The sequence below is a fragment of the Megalobrama amblycephala genome, linkage group LG4 (assembly GCF_018812025.1).
Source record: "Megalobrama amblycephala isolate DHTTF-2021 linkage group LG4, ASM1881202v1, whole genome shotgun sequence".
Classification (NCBI taxonomy): Eukaryota; Metazoa; Chordata; class Actinopteri; order Cypriniformes; family Xenocyprididae; genus Megalobrama; species Megalobrama amblycephala.
The window spans coordinates 33,474,475-33,494,497 of NC_063047.1; the positions used below are offsets into that span (position 1 = coordinate 33,474,475).

The 20,023-nt window shown below is 41.0% G+C and overlaps 1 protein-coding gene across 2 annotated transcripts in view; it reads right to left on the reverse strand.

Annotated features, from left to right (window-relative positions):
* Positions 1 to 2,333: 2,333 nt before the first annotated feature.
* susd2 (sushi domain containing 2) overlaps positions 2,334 to 20,023 on the reverse strand; it is a 39,859-nt gene continuing 22,169 nt past the window's right edge. For both annotated transcript variants that reach the window (XM_048188951.1, XM_048188952.1), the window contains 2 exons: positions 9,354 to 9,450; positions 2,334 to 2,908 (listed from right to left, as the gene is read on the reverse strand). In XM_048188951.1, coding sequence (XP_048044908.1) covers positions 2,851 to 2,908; positions 9,354 to 9,450 — 155 coding nt within the window. In that variant the 3' untranslated portion in view covers positions 2,334 to 2,850. The remainder of the gene's footprint in view (positions 2,909 to 9,353; positions 9,451 to 20,023) is intronic.

Sequence of the window (20,023 nt, forward strand, 5' to 3'; positions counted from 1 at the left end):
ATCAGGGCAGGGGCCGTACTTACCTCCTGTTTCCCATTCTCTTCCCCACGTTTGTTTTCCGTAGGAAAAGTTACTCCAGTGAAAGCACTTGTGGCTAGAACATGGATAGGTTTTCTGGGGAAGTTTGCCCTTGTACACTGATCCAGAGCCAGCTTCCCTTACGCCAGCGCTCTTTGTGGTTTGTGTGTAAAATGAGACAAATGAACACTGTTTGGGGCTTTATTTCAAAATCAAACTGAATTGAAAAGTAAATGTAGACTAACAAAAAGATATTCGAGAAAAGACCTGCAAACTCACACATGAGCTTTGTTCTAAAACCTAGTTAGCGGCCTCGCTTGTTGCATCCTAACTGTTATGGGATCTTATTATAAGGCCCAGGTGGAATCTGCAGACTTGTAAAATGTATTAAATTGATCTTAGATTACAACATGCTTTTGGTAGCTGGAAGCATATCCAAAATAAGCCAAAATGTTCAATATACAAATAAGGGATGAGATATGATGCAAGAGATGAGACGTGTAATAAATGTAGAATAAGCAGCAACTTTTTTATATTATATACACACTGTACAGTAGTCAACATTTGAAGTGGATCAAATCCTTTCATCAAAGTTGTCCTAAAACCTTCTTCTTAGGACAGCTTAGTTCTTAGGACAACTTTGATTAACTTTTTTGATCCACTTCAAATGTTGACTACTGTATATATATATATATATATATATATATATATATATATATATATATATATATATATATATATATATATTATACAATATAGATTTTAAGTATATGCACATAAATATATTTTGGTAAGTTTTAAATACTAATATATATATATATATATATATATATATATATATATATATATATATATATATATATATATATATATATATATATATTTATTTATTAGGGGTGTAACGATACGCTTAGGTCACGATACGGTACGTATCTCGATACAGAGTTCACGATACGATACGTATCACGATATTTTGAACAAAATGAAACTGAAATTCAAAAGATTTATTCAAAAAACATGAACAAATTTCAATAATTGTTCTTGTTGTACATAGGCTACAAGATCACATTTCAAGGTTTAATAAAAACCTTCTGTATTCAAATTAACAGTTGAATAGGGCTGTCTGTCACTGAAAAAATGTTACATTTAACATGAACTTAGAATTATGAATAGGTGCTGTTCACATATCGCGTCTAAAAACGCGTGGAAGGCGCGGCCGCACCGCTTCTCCTTCTTTCCAAAGCGCTTGCGCTCCCGTGGCGTCGGTCGTTGCTATGCAACCATGAACTGAGCTCTCCAAGAGGATCAGGATGTTTCTGCAAAGGATAAATGATTTCTAGCCCTTGCATTAGTTTTACTACGAGATATATTGATGGAGATAAGATATAAAAACCACCATGTACAGCTAAGATCAGCTGTTCGGCTTAGCTTTTGATGTTTTGTTACGGAAAGGCCATAGCTGATCGGTTGATTCTTGTCACACGACCTGCGGTGCGCTTGCGGCATTCTGAAAAGTTGAGAATTGCATGCGCGTCGCGACCGCGTTGATCCCATTATGAGCGCGCCTGCCGCCCGGCTACATTTGAAAAAAATAACTGACATGCACGCGGAAAAGACGCAATATGTGAACGGCCCCACAGAACTTCTTAAAGCAAAGCATCGCAAGCGTCTTTTGCTTTTCTGTGAGCACAGCTGTTGCTGTGCACTGCGGTGAAAGAAAGACACGACTTTTCTCACGCGACCATGCAAGAGACTGACATGAGAAACGTTTAAACCTGCTTGCAAGATTCAATGTGTGCCCGAAACACTTACTGAACTAGAGAGCTGATTGAGACACACCATTTATATGCGGTGACAACCGGCTTCTCTCACTGCCACCTTGCAGAGTAGGTCACGTCGGCAGCTCAACCAATAAGATTAAACTGCCGTCATATCGTAAAAGTATCGCCATCACTCTACGATGCATATCGTAACATGTTTGCATCGCGAAATATCGTACTACGATAAATCGTTACACCCCTAATATATATATATATATATATATATATATATATATATATATATATATATATATATATATATATATATATATATATACACACATACCTACACTATTTGAAACATTTTTAAGATCATATTTTAAGATTTGAAATAATATTTTCTTGGCATTTGAAGGTTTAAATAAAACATTTTGAAAAAGAATAAAAAAAATAAAAATAATTTGAAAAATATATTTCCTTATACAGTGCTGCTATATATATATATATATATATATATATATATATATATATATATATTTTGGCCAGAAAAAAAAATATTTTGAGCCACATGGTGATTTATTATTTTTCACTGAACAAAATACATTCTGGAACTGTGTTTACTGTGATAACATTTTTAGAAGGTGGCATCATCTTGTTCATACCTTTTGGAACAAACTTTGTGTCAAAAGCACTTCTTTGATGCCTAAAAATGGGCAGCTTAATAAGTTTTGGAACAGAGCTATTCTTTATGTAGTTCAGTCTCCCATTTGTAGTTCACAGCCAGACAACACAATTCTAGAGACAACTTAAAGTCATCAACAGAGGTACAAGTCAACGCTACAGAATACAGACCAGCCAGATCATTCTAGAAGCGGACGTTACACTGATCAGATAATCAGATTTTTTACAGTATTAGCAGACATATCAGTCAAGAAAGATACTAAACTACTGTCCATGGCCAAATATTTAATTTAAAACAGAATATTAAATTAGAAACATAAAATTTATACATAGACTAATACTGTTCATAAAATCTTTTTACAAATGTATAAGGATGTACACTTGATGAACATCACAGTCGTGATGCATGCTGCTGATAAGTCACCTTGCCCTGTTGTTTCATCGCTTCTCTGGAAAAGAAAAAAAAAAGAATACAATATAATTATCAATAATATGTACTAACTATCATCAAACATCAGATATATGGCTATATTTTACATTAGAAAACACATGAAGAAACAATTGCATATTTGCACACACACACACACACACACACACACACACACACACACACACACACACACACACACACACACACACAGGTCTCCTCCCTTTGGCTACCCACAGGTGTACAGAAAGTCCTGGCTCTTTGAATCTGTCCACACCATTATGATCAGAAACACCCCCAAGGTTTTTTCTTTATGGCATTCCAAGAGCTCATTAAGACTATCATCTTTTTCTTGTATATATAAATCACAGGCTTGGGTATGAGAACTACTTTGAGAGAAGATCAGTCTCTCTTAGTCAGTACTTTAAGAGTACACTAGAATATTTAAAGCAAACACAAATGGACTAAAAAAATGATTATAAATCTTTAACTAAACTGCCAAGAACCACCGAAGAACCAAATTTACCCATTTAGACCGTGTTTACACGTGGTATTTAGAAGCGTTTTCGCTAAATACAGCTGTACATGGGGTTTGAAACGTTCTTTCGACCACTTCCAGAGTCAAAAACACATTCCACCGGAATGCGTTTGTACTGTAGACCGTTTACTCTCCGCCTACTGACCTAATGCGTAAACATTATGGGAAGCGCGCTAGGTTGGGATTTAAATGTTGTCGGCTGAAGACCCAAGTTTGGTTTGAAGATGAAAAACGTACCAAGCGCAATGTTCTCTCACCATTTTTTTGATTTCTAACACTTGATTTTGGTGTGGTCTTGCAGCTGTCAGAGAAGAAACGAGAGCTGTTGTTCTCCGAATGTTTTTCCGTCATCTCCTTTCGCGTTCACCTGTAAATTGTGCGAGCTTATTTCGTCCATTAGATCGAAAGATCTGAAAAAGCAAATAAATATACCCACCCATAGACCCCCTCCTTGAAGAAATCAGGACAGAAGTGGTCAAAAGTGGACAAAAGAGAACACTAGATGTAAACGTGAACTTGTCTCCCTCGACCGCTTGTGATCCGATCGATCAAAACGCAGGTGTAAACAGTGCCTTGGAAACAATTCTTTTGAAAGTAGTTATAAGTTAAGAGAAGCAGGTTTTTTGTAGCCCATATATTTAGTGTGAATTTGGCACTTTATAAACCTCCACTCCAACTAATTTCCTTAAATGTTTATAAGCCTCATACACTCCATGAGCCTTTATAATTATAAGATACAGTAGATGTTCAGTAGGCAAAAGTGTTGTAACCATCTCTCCTGTGCGGGCCCCTGCTCTGACTTTGATGTGTGATAGGACCAGAATGAGGAACCATAATAGCACATTAGAGGGAGTGTGTGTGTATGTCTGTGTGTGTGTCAGTGTTAATGACTTTGCAGCAGGAGGGAGAAAGGCCTGCTGAGGCCTGCTAGGAAATCCAATCGCTGGAAAGTACCAGGGACTCTAAGGCAGGTAAGCACGTAACACACACACACACACACACACACAAATGCACAGATGAAAGAAGGAACAAAAGAAACACACTGATGCCGACACAGATACATATACATATGTGGCGACATAAAGACAGACACATACAACACAAACGCACCTACACACATGCAAGCACAGTATACACGTGTTTACAAAGAGGGAAGTAACAGACAAATGTTTTTTTTTAACAATTTCATTTTTATCTACGATCTGACTAAAAGGCTGGAAGACAAAAGAACAGATGCAAAAAAAATCGTATCAATATTTATTTAGATAATTATCAATGTTTTTGCTTTCAGGTAAAAATATCTTAATCTTGGACCCACTTTATATTAAGTGTCTTTAACTACTACTTTACGTACGTACTAACATTTAAATACATATTTGATACAGTGATACAATTGTGTACATGCATGCTTGGGCATTTTACTTATATTTAATAAATACCTGCATGTAATTACATCATTAATTTCTGTAGACACAAGTACATAGTAGTTTGGATAAGGACACCTAATATAAAGTAGGACCTTAATCTTAATCCATTCTTAAAATAAATAAATAAAAATATTTGAGAGGACAAATTGCAAAATATGATAAAGTTTATTCTTAAAATAAAAAATAAAATGATTTTCTAATGGGATAAGAAAAATAAACTTAAGATATATTCTCAGACAACAAATGTTCTTATCTTGTACAATTCTGCTTCTCCAGTAAGTGTATCTTGTTTTATGAATGTTTAAATATTTGTTCTAGAAACCAAGAAAATGTCTTTTATCTCCTTTGTATGTCTATTTGGTGAAAGCCCTCCCAACATAATTATACTGTACATACATTATAATTCTAAGATAGCTCTTCTAAGTCTATCTGCAGAATAGGACATATACATTGGAAAAATTTTTATTTTTTTTTTTAAATAAAATTTTAATAAAATTGAGCAACACTGTAACATCAAACTCTATTGGAATCAATTGTGAGTTGTGAACTATTGTGGCACCTCTGAAGCAGAGCTATTTTGTCTTGGGCGAAGAGTTTTCATATTTGAAAGCTTATTTGAAGTGTACTAGCATGACGACAGAAAAACTAGAATTAGTAATAACACATATACCTGCATATAAGGACAGAAAGAGAGGCCCTGCTTACCTCTATAACCACAAATATAGGGGTCTGTGACTGTGTGGCGTCACACCCTTGAGTTTTATCAGAGTATCTGTATAAGGATAGTCGAGAAGCGGTACATCCCGCTGAACACTGACTCTCTCTCTCTCTCTCTCTCTCTCTCACTACAGGTGTGCACCTTTGACTCCGGCGCTCTGATTACCTTCCCCCACAGGATGAAAGAGGGATGGGTTTTATGAGGGGCAGGTGAGACATATTACCCCCCATGGCTGAAACTCTAGACATGATCTAACTGAAAGCTAGAGGCTTTATACAACCGGGGGAAAGAGGAGAAAGGAGGGGGGGATTACTAGAGTGGGGGGCGGAAAAGGTTAGTGGTTGAGAGGCTGTTAATGTCTATTTTTTGTTGATGATAACTATGCCATCACATTCTTTGTGAACGTGAAACTGTTTAAACTGACATGACATAAAAAAGACTTAAAAAATATATATATAACACACGACGGTGAAAATGGACAAGATAAATGGGTGATACAAATCATGTTTACACACCAGAAAACAGTTGGAATCTGTTATATGTCTCTGATGTCTTCTGTGACATCAGGTTTCAGGCCCAGGTGTGATCTTTATCGCATAACAAGATTATATATGACAAGAACAAACATTTGATTAGGAAAGTTCAAATATGACACATTTGCTTGATATTTCCCCATAAATTACTCTCAACAGAAAAAAAGCCGGTTTGACTGCAGTAATTAAAGGGGTGGTTCATTGCCATTTCACTTTTTTAACTTTAGTTAGTGTGTTTGAGCATAAACATCTGCAAAGTTACGACGCTCAAAGTTCAAAGCAAAGCGAGATATTTTCTTTTAAAGAATTCTCTGTTTAAGGACTACAACAAACGGCTGGTAGGGACTACAACGAGCTTCTTCCTGGGTTGGTGACATCACTAACCCTAAAATTTACATAAACCCCGCCCCCAAGAACATGCAACAAAGGGGGTGAGGCCATGTTATTGCAATACAGAACATAACACAAATGTCATAGCATGTCATAAAAGCAAGATGCCAACATAAGTTATAACCGTAACTAAATTAAACTATACCTGTTCTATCGTCATGCAGCATATATTCTCTGGCTCTGTAGGCATCTTACAACAGTTCCCACATGAGCGATTTATAGATTATCATGACAGAATATTCTAAACACTAACTTTAAGATAGTTAACTCCACATCAGCTACATAAATTCATCAACTAACCATTCAGAAATGTCCTGTTCTTGAGTCTCTCCATCATTGTCCGGATTGAATATAAAAGGCTGAACAGTTTCTGACATTTTCAGTGATTCTGAGGTAATCGGCGCTGCTAACACGAGCTCTTGAAACTCCGCCCTCTTCTTGGGAGCAGCAGCTCATTTGCATTTAAAGGGACACACATAAAAACTGAGCGTTTTTGCTCACCCTCAAAAATAGACAAATTTAACATGCTATAAAAACTGTCTGTGGGGTATTTTGAGCTAAAATTTCACATACACAATCTGGGGACATCAGAGACTTATTTTACATCTTGTAAAAGTGGCATTATATGACCCCCTTTTTTATGAGACAAATATTGAATAGTTACAGTATATATATTCAAAGTCATGATATTAAACCCATTTAACATGAGACATATTTGGAAAATTGTACTGCACATTATTTCCCATGCAATTTCAATGAATGAATGGGGACAAAAGACTTTATTTCGTATAAATATCCTCAAAAGTTTGGTGTCAGTATTTTTTTTATTTTTTTTTTAGCAAGGACGCATTAAAGCATTAACTTGAACAAAAGTGATAAATGCGAAATAAATGCTGTTCTTTTCAAATTTTTATTCATAAAAGAATCCAAAAAATTGTGGTTTCCACAAAAATATTAGGCAGTAACTTGTTTTCAACATTGATAATAATAATAAATGTTTCTTGAGCACTAAATCAGCATATTAGAATGATTTCTGAAGGATCATGTGACACTGAATACTAAAGTAATGCTGAAAATTCAGCTTTGCCAACATGAATAAATAAACAAATAAAAGTATTTTAAATTATTTTATTAGTTATTTTAAATTGTAATAATATTTCACAATATTACTGTTTTTACTGTATTTTTGATCAAATAAATGCAGCCATGGTGAGCATAAGAGACTTCTTTCAAAAACATTTAAAAAAATTACCGACCCCAAAAAACTTTTGAGCGGTAGTTTATATACCAAAACTTTAGTCCCAGTTCATTGTAATTGAATGCGAAATAGTGCCCAGTACAGCTCTTTACAATGTCATCTTTTGTGTCTTGTATGGAAGAAACAAAGTCATAAGCTGCGTCCGAAATAATATATTGTCTAAAAAAAAAAATACGTTCTATATAGTATGAATATAATTTCATATAGTATAAATGAAATTCAGATGTAATGCATTTTTTGTGTACTATGAATTTGGACATAATAGTCTTTTGATGTTCTGTTTTCCGCACTCTATAGACCTTATGTAGCCCCGCCCCTTTTCAGCGTTGCGCTCGTTGTCTTTTGACTTCCGGTTTGTATTTCCACAGCGATTTTACATTTATGAATGAACTGCTCGTTTTAAAATCTTCCCGATCTACTGACATGTGTTAAGACATCTGCTTTAAACATAACAATGCTCATGATAACTTTCATTAACTCTACAACAAGTAAATCCACTTAACCAACTAATTATTCTTTGACAGCGATGCCATAGAAATGAACAGAGCTACCGCAAAACGGAAGGTCAAAGACAATTTTATAAAGATGGCGGAGCGCTTGTTTCTGTGGTAAATAAGGTCTATATAGTGTTAAAGTAGTATTCCTTAAAATAGCTCATACTAGGGGATTGTTAAATGCTTGAATCTGATTGGTTGACGAACGTTCTAAGGTGTGCTATAATTTTCAGGGAAACGTATGGCTAAAGTAGTTCCAGGAAGGTCTTGATTGCATTACATGTCCATATCACTACGCCAAAAGATTTCAGTTATTTCAAAGTTTCTTACAGCCTACAACAGCAAAAGAAACAAAACCCACAACAACACTGACCAAACAAATAAATATAGTAAACAATGGGATAAAACGACTAATTATTTCCATGTTTTTTTGCCACAAAATTGTGTTGGTTTTTTTTGCCACAAAATTGTGTTTTTTTTTTTTTGCAAGGAAAGCACATCCTCTCTTTCTCCCGCTCTCTTTCCCACTCAAACACACACACATACAGTACGGACACACACTCGCACAGAAATGTGTTGTCAGCACTGCTCTGATGATTTTATCAGTAAAATAGTTTAGCAACTTAAAAGCTACATGACATTTCTGACTAGCAGTAGCGAGGTAATAACGCCGCTGTTCTTGAAGCAGATAAATGTACAGCTTTACTATTAGTAAAAACGCTGCTGCAGAACACTGTTGAGAGACACAAGGACTCAGGTAATTCATACACACTTAATCTCTCTCTGCAATAATAACTAATCTGACTAATTGATAGTCTGCTATCAATGGCTCAACCTCTGTTACTAGCTCTAAAATGACAGACAAGAGCATTTTAAAGACAAAAACCTGACAAATGTCTTGAAATACAACATCTGAACAATGTCTTGAGGTGTGGTAACCGTAGTATGATATGGTGTCGCGCCTTGGCCGCATCACCACCTCAAGTGTGCATTATTTTCTAATAATTCAACGGACCGGAGTCAATTATTCCTTACATAATTTCACCTAATATTCAACATATTTACAATAAACAAATGAACAACTTGAAAAGAAACACATTTGGACTCACCTTTTCTGTTTCTTTGTGTACACAACAATTGCTATCACCATGACAACCAACGCCAACACCGCACCAAGACTCCCCAGGACAATGGCCAACGTATTATCTGTAAGGAAAAATGTCGATATACATTTGTAAACAATTAATAATAAAACATGAATATAAATTTGAAGAAGAAAAAGATGGCAGTGCTTCACTAACAAAACAGTAACAAAAAGTAACACCATGGCTTTTGGACAATAGCAATATGTTTTTCTTGGTATGTATTCATTGAAGTACTTCCACACAGTAGTTTCTGTGTAAGGGTTGTTTTAACAGTGGAGCATTGCAGAAATATTTAATTATGAACCTTATTACCAATTCAAACTAATTTTTTTCTACAGAACTTTGTTTCTCAAGCTGAAATGATATACACCCTGTACAATATTAAAGTGCAACAATACACTACACTTGCATTCTGTACATTTTCATTTATTTACAAAAGAGGAATACTACAACTCTAATACTGCAGCTGCATGCAGTGTCTAAACCTGCTTTGCATTTCATCCAGTTGAGTGTTCTTCTGTTGATAAAGTTAAATAATCAGTCGAGCTTTCCAATGCAAATGAAACGGTGTTCTTCATTAGAACACAAACTTCCTTTAGCCTCCGGTTAAATTCCTGACATGTCAAACATGGCTGAAGACATGTTTGGTAAAACAATTTCTGAGCATTTTATCCAGGTGCACTTGGCATGTTGTTCCGACACTGGAGAAGTCTTTATAACAATCAAAAACTCTCTGAAGGACACATGCACACAAACACACACAGCCCCTGATGTTCTGAGATGTCCTTCCTGAAGATTCCCATTAATATTTCCCATTTGTATAACTCTTTCTGAGAATTGACCACAGGATAAATGTGTTTGTATGCAATCCCTCTGAGAAGATGTACCATGCAAGTGTGTATGTGCCTCTGAACTGATCTCAGGTCCTAGACTGTTGCTATGGCATTGTTAGGTGTTCTAAATGGTTGCTAGGGTGTTGCTAAGATGTTTTGAGTGGTTGAAAGGGTGATTTGAGTGGTCGCTTACTGGGCTAAGTCAAATTATAAAACGGTTAGTTCCTGTCCTAGATTCTGATTGGTCAATAGCTGTGTTTTATTCATGATAAAACACGGCTATGACCGCTTCACCCAACGGTTCTGTGCATCACTACACAACACTCTTAGCAACCACTCCTAGCAATGTAAACTGTATGTTCTCAATTGATATTGTTCATTGAAGCTTACTGCATTATGTAGAAGAGTACTGTGAGAAAGAGATCGAGTGAGCGAGTTTTTTTACCTGCATTCAGGTTTAGAATTTTCCTTCAGCTCAGTCCAATGTACATAATAAAAATATCTGTTTAAATGTCTGATGTTTTATCTTGTCCTTTAAACAGTCAAGGGGTTTTCCCATGACTGACAGCACTAGTCAAAGCATTTGTCAGTTGCGTTTTGTTCCGTGTTTAAAACAATTCAGTCTTTTCAATGTTAAAGTCTTTGCTACTGACTGACACACTCATAAAGACAGTCTTTGCCTCCATCTAATGGCGTAATAATGTAACTTTTGTTGCTGTTCACGGTCAGGGGCTATTTTAATGGTGGAAGGAAGGCTATCAGTAAGAGTTTACTTCATGAAAGTTGCATTGTTATATATTTTTGGCTTTAATATTTGTATTGTGTGGTAACCGTTTTATAAAAGTAATAAGGTACTCAAGGCTAGTGCTGTATCGTGAATAAGTCACGGCTGTAGGGGTTGCAAGCACTCCGCTTCGCGTCGCCCTTCAGCCGTGACTTATTCACGATACAGCACAGCCTCTCGTACCTTATTGCTTTCATAGACAAGTGTCTACAACATTTTGATTCTTAAATGTGCTTTGCGACCCTCCTTTACTACAAGTCTTAAATCCATGATATTTCTTTGCCTGCTTTATCATCAGGCAAGTCTAATGACTTAAAGTAATTGCACAGTTCTCCTCAAAAAGGCACAAGTATCAAATTTGGCAGTAAACTCTTACATTTTTACAAATATATCTATTTCAAATAAATGTTATTCTTTTGAACTTTCTATTCATCAAAGAATTTTGAGGGGGAAAAAGTATAACGATTTTCAACAATTATAATAAGAAATGTTTCATAAGCACCAAATCAGCATATTAGAATCATTTGTGAAGGATCATGTGACACTGAAGACTGGAGTAATGATTGAAATCACAGGGATAAATTACATTTTAAAATATATTCAAATAGGAAACAGTTATTTTAAATTATGATCACAATATTAATGTTTTACTGTTTTTTTAATCTTGGTGGACATAAGAGCCTTCTTTCAAAATCGAACTGGTCCCAAACTTTTGAACGGCAGTATGTAGCACAAAAGATGTTATAAGTTGCAGATAAATGTAGAACAAACTCCTTTCAGTAATAATAGTATGAGCAATAATAATAGTCATGTTTGTCCTAACAAGCACAACTAGTTAAACTCATCATTCAAAACGTACAGTACAGCTGCTGCTGGCTCTATAATGTATACAGCACAGTTTTTGCTGCATTGCATGCGATGGGAATACTGATGCCAACAGTCCGGCATGTTTTTCTAGCCCCTCTCAAACGCACTAGAGGGCTGCAGGTGACTTGGACCGATGCTGATGACACGTTCCCTTGGGAACAAGAAAAAGAGCAAGTTAGCGGCTAAACTTACACTGTCAGTTTTATTCAGCATCATATTCTTCCTCTCGCTGCCACTGAGTTCAATCTGTCATAATGCATTTTCACTGGCGGCTGTGTCCGTCATTTCTTCATGCCCCCTCCTGTCATGCTGTTCCGCATCCTTCTGTCTCATTGGGTTGTGCACTCATACGTGAGTGTCCTCTATGAATATGAATATGAATATGAATATATATATATATCTCCCTCTGTTCTTGGAACTCTGAGAAATGATTTCTTTTTCACTTTCACTGCTCTTCCTAATCGACTTCTTTCCTTCCCTGTAGCCCCCTTTCTCCCATCTTGTGCCTCTTTACGGATAGAAAGTTATAACCAGTGTAATTTGACAAAGCGGTACAGCATCAGTACCATATGTTGAGACTCGGGGCATCTGCAGTGCAGTGACGCATATTTATATACACACAGAGTCCAGATGCGGTCGGACCCAACAAAACAGTGATAATAACTCTCAAAACTAGAGCTGCAACATCCAATCAATAACCTTTTTAATCAGAATAACAATAATAAACAACAAATGTAATTAGAGATTAGTCTTCTATCAAGGAATAATGCAATACTATGAAATAAAAACTATGTAAAACATAGAAATAATGTGAGCATTTACATTTTTCAAAACAATTTATATAGTGCCTGCATGCATGTCAATCAAGTGGAGTGTAACAAAAACAAACTTTTGGGGAAAAAATACTACATATGCAAACAATACTGGTCAAAAGTTTGGAATCATTAATTTTTTTTATGTTTTAATTTAATTTTTCAGCATCATTACTCCAGTCTTCAGTGCCACATGATCCTTCAGAAATCATTCTAATATGCTGATTTACTGATTAAACATTTCTTATTATTATCACCAATGTATTATCAATGAAAAGGTTTATTACTGCTCAAAGGGATAGTTCACCCAAAAATGAAATGTCTCTCATTAATTACTCACCCTCATGTCGTTACAAACCTGTAAGACCTTCATTCATCTTCGGAACACAAATAAAGATATTTTTTGATGAAATCTGAGAGGTATCTGAACCCCACATAGGCAGCAACATCATTGCATCTTTCAAGGCTCCAAAAGGTAGTAAAAACATCGTTAAAATAGTCCATGTGACTACAGTGGTTCAATCTTAATGTTATGAAGCGAAGAGAATACTTTTTGTGCGTGTTCTGACGTACAACCCAGTTGTGTCTACAACGTCAACAGCATAGGAGAATGACAGGGAAGAGAAGAAATTGTTGAATAAAGTCATAATTTTTGTTTTGTTTCTGTGCACAAAAAGAATTCTAGTCTCTTCATAATATTAAGATTGAACCACTGTAGTCACATGCGCTTACTTCTCTATTATATAGTACGCGAAAAACAGTATGCGAACAGAGTAGCATGTCCGAATTCATAGTATTTGAAAAATAGTAGGCGAAAAATACCCGGATGACTTACTACTTCTGTTGAGATACATGAATATAAATAAAGTGCGCATACGATGGACAATTTACTATCCCATGAGGCCACGGGAGAGGATTTGTGAATGGAGTTGAAGGGACGTAACTGATGCTGGTAGGTCATGTGACAGTAACAACATAGCGGATGTAGTACATCCAAATTCATTCATACAATATTCATTCATTCGTACTATATAGAACGTACTTTTTCAATGGTCGTGAAGTAAATTTAAATTCAAATGTAGTACCTACTCAACAGTACATGATTTCGGACGCAGCTATGGACTATTTTAACAATGTCTTTACTACCTTTCTGGGCCTTGAAAGCTGCAATGACGTTGCTGCCTATGTGTGGTTCAGAAACCTCTCGGATTTCAACAAAAATATCTTAATTTGTGTTACGAAGATGAATGAAGGTCTTACGGGGTTGGAACGACATGAGGGTGAGTACTTAATGACAGAAATTTCATTCATGGGTAAATTAACCCTTTAATACTTTATGATTGAGGAAATAATCAACAGGTTATCAAAATAACTAGTTAGGTTACAGCCCTACACAAAACCACATGATTGTCCTTTTTGTTAACATGTACTTTTCAGTTCCTTCATTTCACCCTCACTTTCCTGCTTTTTGCTCCTCTGAATTTGAACTGCGCTGGAATGCATGCAAATAACCAACCGTTGAGGGTTATTTACTGAGGGTTCAGAGCGCTGTAAATGGAAGTCAATTACAGGCCGGAGCAGCTCTTTGATCCTACCGCCGCTGACATGCTTGACAGGGATGTGGGCTAGGATGTCAACCTTTATCAGCCAGAACAAAAGAAAGAGAAGGAGAGAGCAAGAGAGGGAAAGTAGAGGAACAGATAAGGAGGAAAAGATCACTGAGACCTCACATTGTCTTGGAACATGGGAATAAACATATGTTTAGTGGGACTATCAATTCAAGTGAAGGTGGAGCCCTGAGCCCCTCACTCACTGAGACACTATGACACATATCAGCTCTTAGGAGCGCCAGTCTGGGAAGGCTGACCTTCAAAACGAAGATAATGACTATAGACGTGCTCAAGAGCAACAAATACGGCCATACCATAGGAATGAAATATGTACTGTATGTGTGTGGAGGGCGGTTATCTGTAGGTCGTACTTTCACGTTAACTAGAGCGTATCTGTCTGAATCCTATTTGACAACTGAAAAATTACTTTTGTAAATACAAAACAACCACCAAACTGGTCTTGCGTCATTCTCATGAACAACACGATGGATGTCAGTTGCTGATAATACACACTCATACTTAGAGAAAAGAACGTCATCTCTGCATCTGCTCTGAGTTTGGGTTGCTTATAATGTGCATTCAGGAACGCAACATACGGCAACCATCTTTCCAAATTTGTAATGAGAAGCTCTTATATACTGCTGTCAACAAAAGAGAAGCTTCAGAGGTTCTCTGTGGTTTTCTGACAAAAAAAAAAAAAAAAAAAGCTGGATGGTTTTACATTTGAAAATGATGACATTAAGACAACCATAAATATTAGTATTGCAATTTTACAGTTGTACTGTAAAATAAAAAAAAATTATAATATTTTCTTTAATACTTTTTAAATAAATAATAATAAAAACATTTAACAGTGAAATAATACAATAGTAATATTTTGTATTTAAATATTTAATTTAGCGAAAAAATAACAATTATTATTATTATTATTATTATCATCATCATAATTTTATAGTCATATTGATATATAATCAACACTTTTGGCCAAATTGTGCAGCCCTACAAAAACCAGGAGCTTTCATTTAAAATCACACACACACAGGTCTGTTTTTGTGAATTGTGGGGACATTCCATAGGTGTAATGGTTTTTATACTGTACAAACGTCTCGGTTACGTATGTAACCCTCGTTCCCTGAAGGAGGGAACGGAGACGTACGTCAGTAGTGACCGACGAATTGGGATATCGCTAGAGAGCCCTATCAGCTTCGAGTGAACTAAAACAAGCCAATGGAATTGGCGTGCGATATTTGCATAATGCGCACCGCCTCCGACAGGTGTATATAAATAGGAAGCAGATGCAATCGCACTCTGTTTTTCGCTGAGGAGACAACTTGTGTCCGCACTACAGCGAGGGAACGTTCAGGGAACGAGGGTTACATACGTAACCGAGACGTTCCCTTTCAGTCGGTCACGTTCGACGTACGTCAGTAGTGACCGACGAATTGGGATCCCAAATAAAGCGCCACAGTTACGAAACCCCTTCCAGTGCCCAGCGCAAGCTCGGCCACCCATAGCACCAGCTGGAACGGTGAAGGGGGCGAGCTTACGCCGAGAGAGTTTACTGCTGTCTTACCGAATACCCACCAAGTAAACTAGACTACACTGGGGAAGCGAACCCGTAAGGGACGCTGCGGAGACCACAACCTGCCCAGTGGGGAGGAATTTACGTGGGAAATACACATATGGACTGGCCCGTAAGCCGTACGCATATGGAGTCCCTGGGATGGCTCTGCCTGGTAGGGGGAGACTCATCTGACAGGTGACAGCAGAGCTGGCTCTGCTAAGGGAAAGACACGGACTCACCCGTAGGGAGTTTTAAACCGTGGATAATTACACATATGGGACTGCTCACGTAGAGGAGTCACGACATATGGACCCCAGCCAACAGACAGCGTCAGCGACAGATGTAGGCCTGGCATCAGACACTCCGCAATGTCCGAGCCGAAGGGGGAGGCGGAGGAACTCGACAGGGTTCGCCAAGCGGGGAACACGACTGGAGTGAAAAGTATGCACGTATCCGGCCCAGGGGGCGGGAATGGCATTGCAAGCCGACACTTAGAGCGGGTACAACACGTCTACCGACTAGTGGATGCGAGTACACGTGAAGATACCAGCTCTACACGTAGGCTATAAAACCTAGCGAACGTGTTAGGTGTCGCCCAGCCCGCAGCTCTACAGACATCTGTCAGCGAGGCGCCATGAGCCAGCGCCCAGGAAGAGGCCACTCCTGGTGGAGTGGGCTCTCAACCCGAACGGGCAAGGCACGCCCTGGGATTCGTACGCCAGGGCGATGGCATCCACTATCCAGTGGGCCATCCTCTGCTTGGAGACAGCCTTTCCCTTCTGCTGGCCTCCGTAACAGACAAGAGCTGATCTGAGGTCCTGAAGCTTTGCGTTCTGTCTACGTACACACGCAGAGCGCGGACGGGACAGAGCAAAGCTAGAGCTGGGTCTGCCTCCTCCGAAGGCAGCGCTTGCAGGTTCACTACCTGATCTCTGAAGGAAGTGGTAGGAACCTTGGGCACATATCCGGGCCGGGGTCTCAGGATAACGTGAGAGTCACCGGGCCCGAATTCCAGGCACGATTCGTTCACCGAAAATGCGTGCAGATCCCTAATTTGCCAACAACTGCATGGTGATGTGCGGCGATAGCGGCATCATACACCTTGAGGGTGGAGGGAGACAGCCTTCGCTCCAGGCCCTCATGCAGGAAGGAAAGCACGGATCTGCCGAGCATAATCGGGGGTCCTCTCGAGAGAGGAGCACCATTCAACGAACCGGTTCCACTTCAACGCATAGAGGCTCCTAATGGAAGGAGCTCTAGCGGAAGTGATGGTGTCTACGACCGCTTGCGGGAGACCACTCAGAACCTCCGCATCCCGTCCAGGGACCACACGTGGAGGTTCCACAGGTCGGGACGCGGGTGCCACAGGGTGCCCCGTCTCTGAGTCAGGAGGTCCTTCCTCAGAGGAATCGGCCAAGGAGGGGCTGTCGTGAGGAGCATTAGGTCCGAAAACCAGGTCCGAGTGGGCCAAAACGGAGCCACTAGCAAGATCTGCTCCTCGTCCTCCCTGGCCTTGCACAGGAGCTGTGCGAGAAGGCTCACTGGGGGAAAACGTACATAGCGTAGACCCCGGGGCCAGCTGAGTGCCAGGGCATCCGTGCCGAGCATGCCGCCGGTCAGGGAATAGAACCACTGGCAGTGGGCAGTTCCTGGGGAGGCGAACAGATCTATCTGGGCCTCGCCGAAAGCTGCCAGATCAGCTGGACCGCCTGGGGATGGAGTCGCCACTCATCCGCAAGTGGAGGCTGCCGTGAGAGCTCATCAGCTGCATGGTTGAGCACACCTGGGACATGAATGGCACGAAGCGACCTCAGATGCTTCTGACTCCATAACAAGAGATGGCGGGCGAGTTGCAACATGCGACGGAAGCGTAGACCACCTGATGGTTGATGTACGCAACGGCCGCAGTGATGTCCGAGCGGACCAGTGCGTGCTTGTCTGACAGCAGCTCCTTGAAGCGGCCCAGTGCAAGACGTACTGCTAGCAACTCCAGGAAATTGATATGCCAATGCAGTTGAGGCCCCGTCCAAAGACCCGACACTGCATGCCCGTTGTACGTGGCCCCCCATCCGGTGGCAGAGGCATCTGTGTGGACCACAGCGTGCCTGGACACTTGATCGAGGGGCATTCCTGCCCGCAGGAACGAAGGGTCCGACCACCGGATGAGGGTGCGACGGCAGCTCGGTGTCACGGGGATACGGAGCGTGCCGCGCTGCCACGCCCATCTCGGGACCCGGCCGCGGAGCCAGTGTTGAAGCGGCCTCATATGGAGCAATCCGAGCGGCGAGACCGCGGCTGCAGATGCCATATGCCCCAGGAGCCTCTGAAGTCTTTCAGTGGGGCCGCTGTCCTGCGCTTGAGCGAGCTCAGGCAGTTCAACACTGACTGGACGCGCGCCTCGGTGAGACGCGCAGTCCGTGTGACCGAGTCTAGCTCGAGACCGAGATAAGAGATCCTCTGCCCAGGGGCGAGTTTGCTCTTGTCCCAGTTGACCCGAAGACCCAACCGGCTGAGGTGAGCTAAAACCATGTCCCTGTGTTGGCACAACTGCTCTCGCGAGCTGGCCAGGATCAACCAGTCGTTGAGATAGTTGAAAATACGAACGCCTTGTTCCTGAGGGGAACAATGGCCGCCTCCGCAACCTTCGTGAAGATGCGGGGTGACAGGGCCAGCCCGAAGGGTAGGACTTTGTACTGACATGCCCGACCCTCGAACGCAAACCGCAGGAAGGGTCTGTGTCGAGGAAGAATCGAGACATGAAAGTACGCGTCCTTCAGGTCGATCGCTGCAAACCAATCCTGGGGACGGACGCATTCGAAAACGCGCTTCTGCGTGAGCATCTTGAACGGCATCCTGTGAAGATACCGGTTCAAAATGCGCAGATCCAGGATTGGCCGTAGCCCACCACCCTCTTTGGTACAATGAAGTAAGGGCCATAGAACCCTGACTTCATATCGGCTGGAGGGACCGGCTCGATTGCATCCTTCGCCAGGAGGACAGCAATCTCCGCCCGGAGAACAGGTGAACTGTCCAACGACACCTAAGTGAAGTGGACACCCCTGAAAACCGGGGGACGCCGGGCGAACTGAATCGCATAGCCGAGTCTGATAGTGCGAATGAGCCAGCGGGACGGGCTGGGGAGCGCTATCCAGGCTTCCAGACACCGAGTCAGCGGGACCAAACGCACCACAGACGTACTGGGGGTGGGGCAGCGAAGCAGAGTACGGGGACCCGACTCCGACGGCATGGTAGCGGCCGGGAGTGTGATCAGACTCTGCAAGGTAGCAGTGCGTATGGGAGACGGCACACGGGGTGCGGCCTGCACCATCACAGTGGCACCTGCTGGCGATGTGAGAGGGGCTGCGCGTGGCAAGGCGGGGCCTCGCACGCTGACAGCCACAAGCAGAGTACGGGGACCCGACTCGAATGGCATGGTTGCGGCCCAGAGTGTGGTCAGACTCTGCGAGGTAGCAGTGTGAATGGGAGACGGCACATGGGGTGCGGCCTGAACCATCACACTGGAACCTGTAAGTGAGAGGGGGCTGAGAGTGGCAAGGCGGGGCCCCGCACACTGCCAGCCACACCCTCTCGGGACCTGGAGTATCAGACAGCAGTTCTATTCGTGGGTACCGCTGGACTCCGGAGAGCCAGCGGCGGAACAGACCAGAATTCTCCCCCCAGCCCTCCTCCGGGGAGAAAGAACTGTTTACCTCAGCTCCAGGTCGCCATATCTCCAGGACCGCTTCCCGCTAGCCAACTGGGTTGACTGCGGGCTAAGCGGGCTGGGTTTTAGGCCAGCTTGTTAGATGAGTGCATCGAGAAAGCGTACTTTGACGACGACACATCCCAGCAAGACTAGCCAGGGGTGTTTCCGGACCACCACGGTGGGCATTGTCTGGCCAGGGGCCTGCGCTATGACTTGCACCATGCGTAGCTCAACCCCGACTCAGAACTACCCAGATGCAATGAGTGCTTTGGCCTACCACGGACTTGCCGGTGACCAAGACCCATGCAGGGCAGAGGTGGTGTGATCGTAGCACTGCCACCCCACCCCAGAGGGTAGTGAGAGAGAAAAAACTTGTAATGCAGATTATGGCCCCTTTGGCGTTCCATATTTGACACCAAAAAAGGCTACAAACCGCCAAGTTTTTCCATGCACGTCTG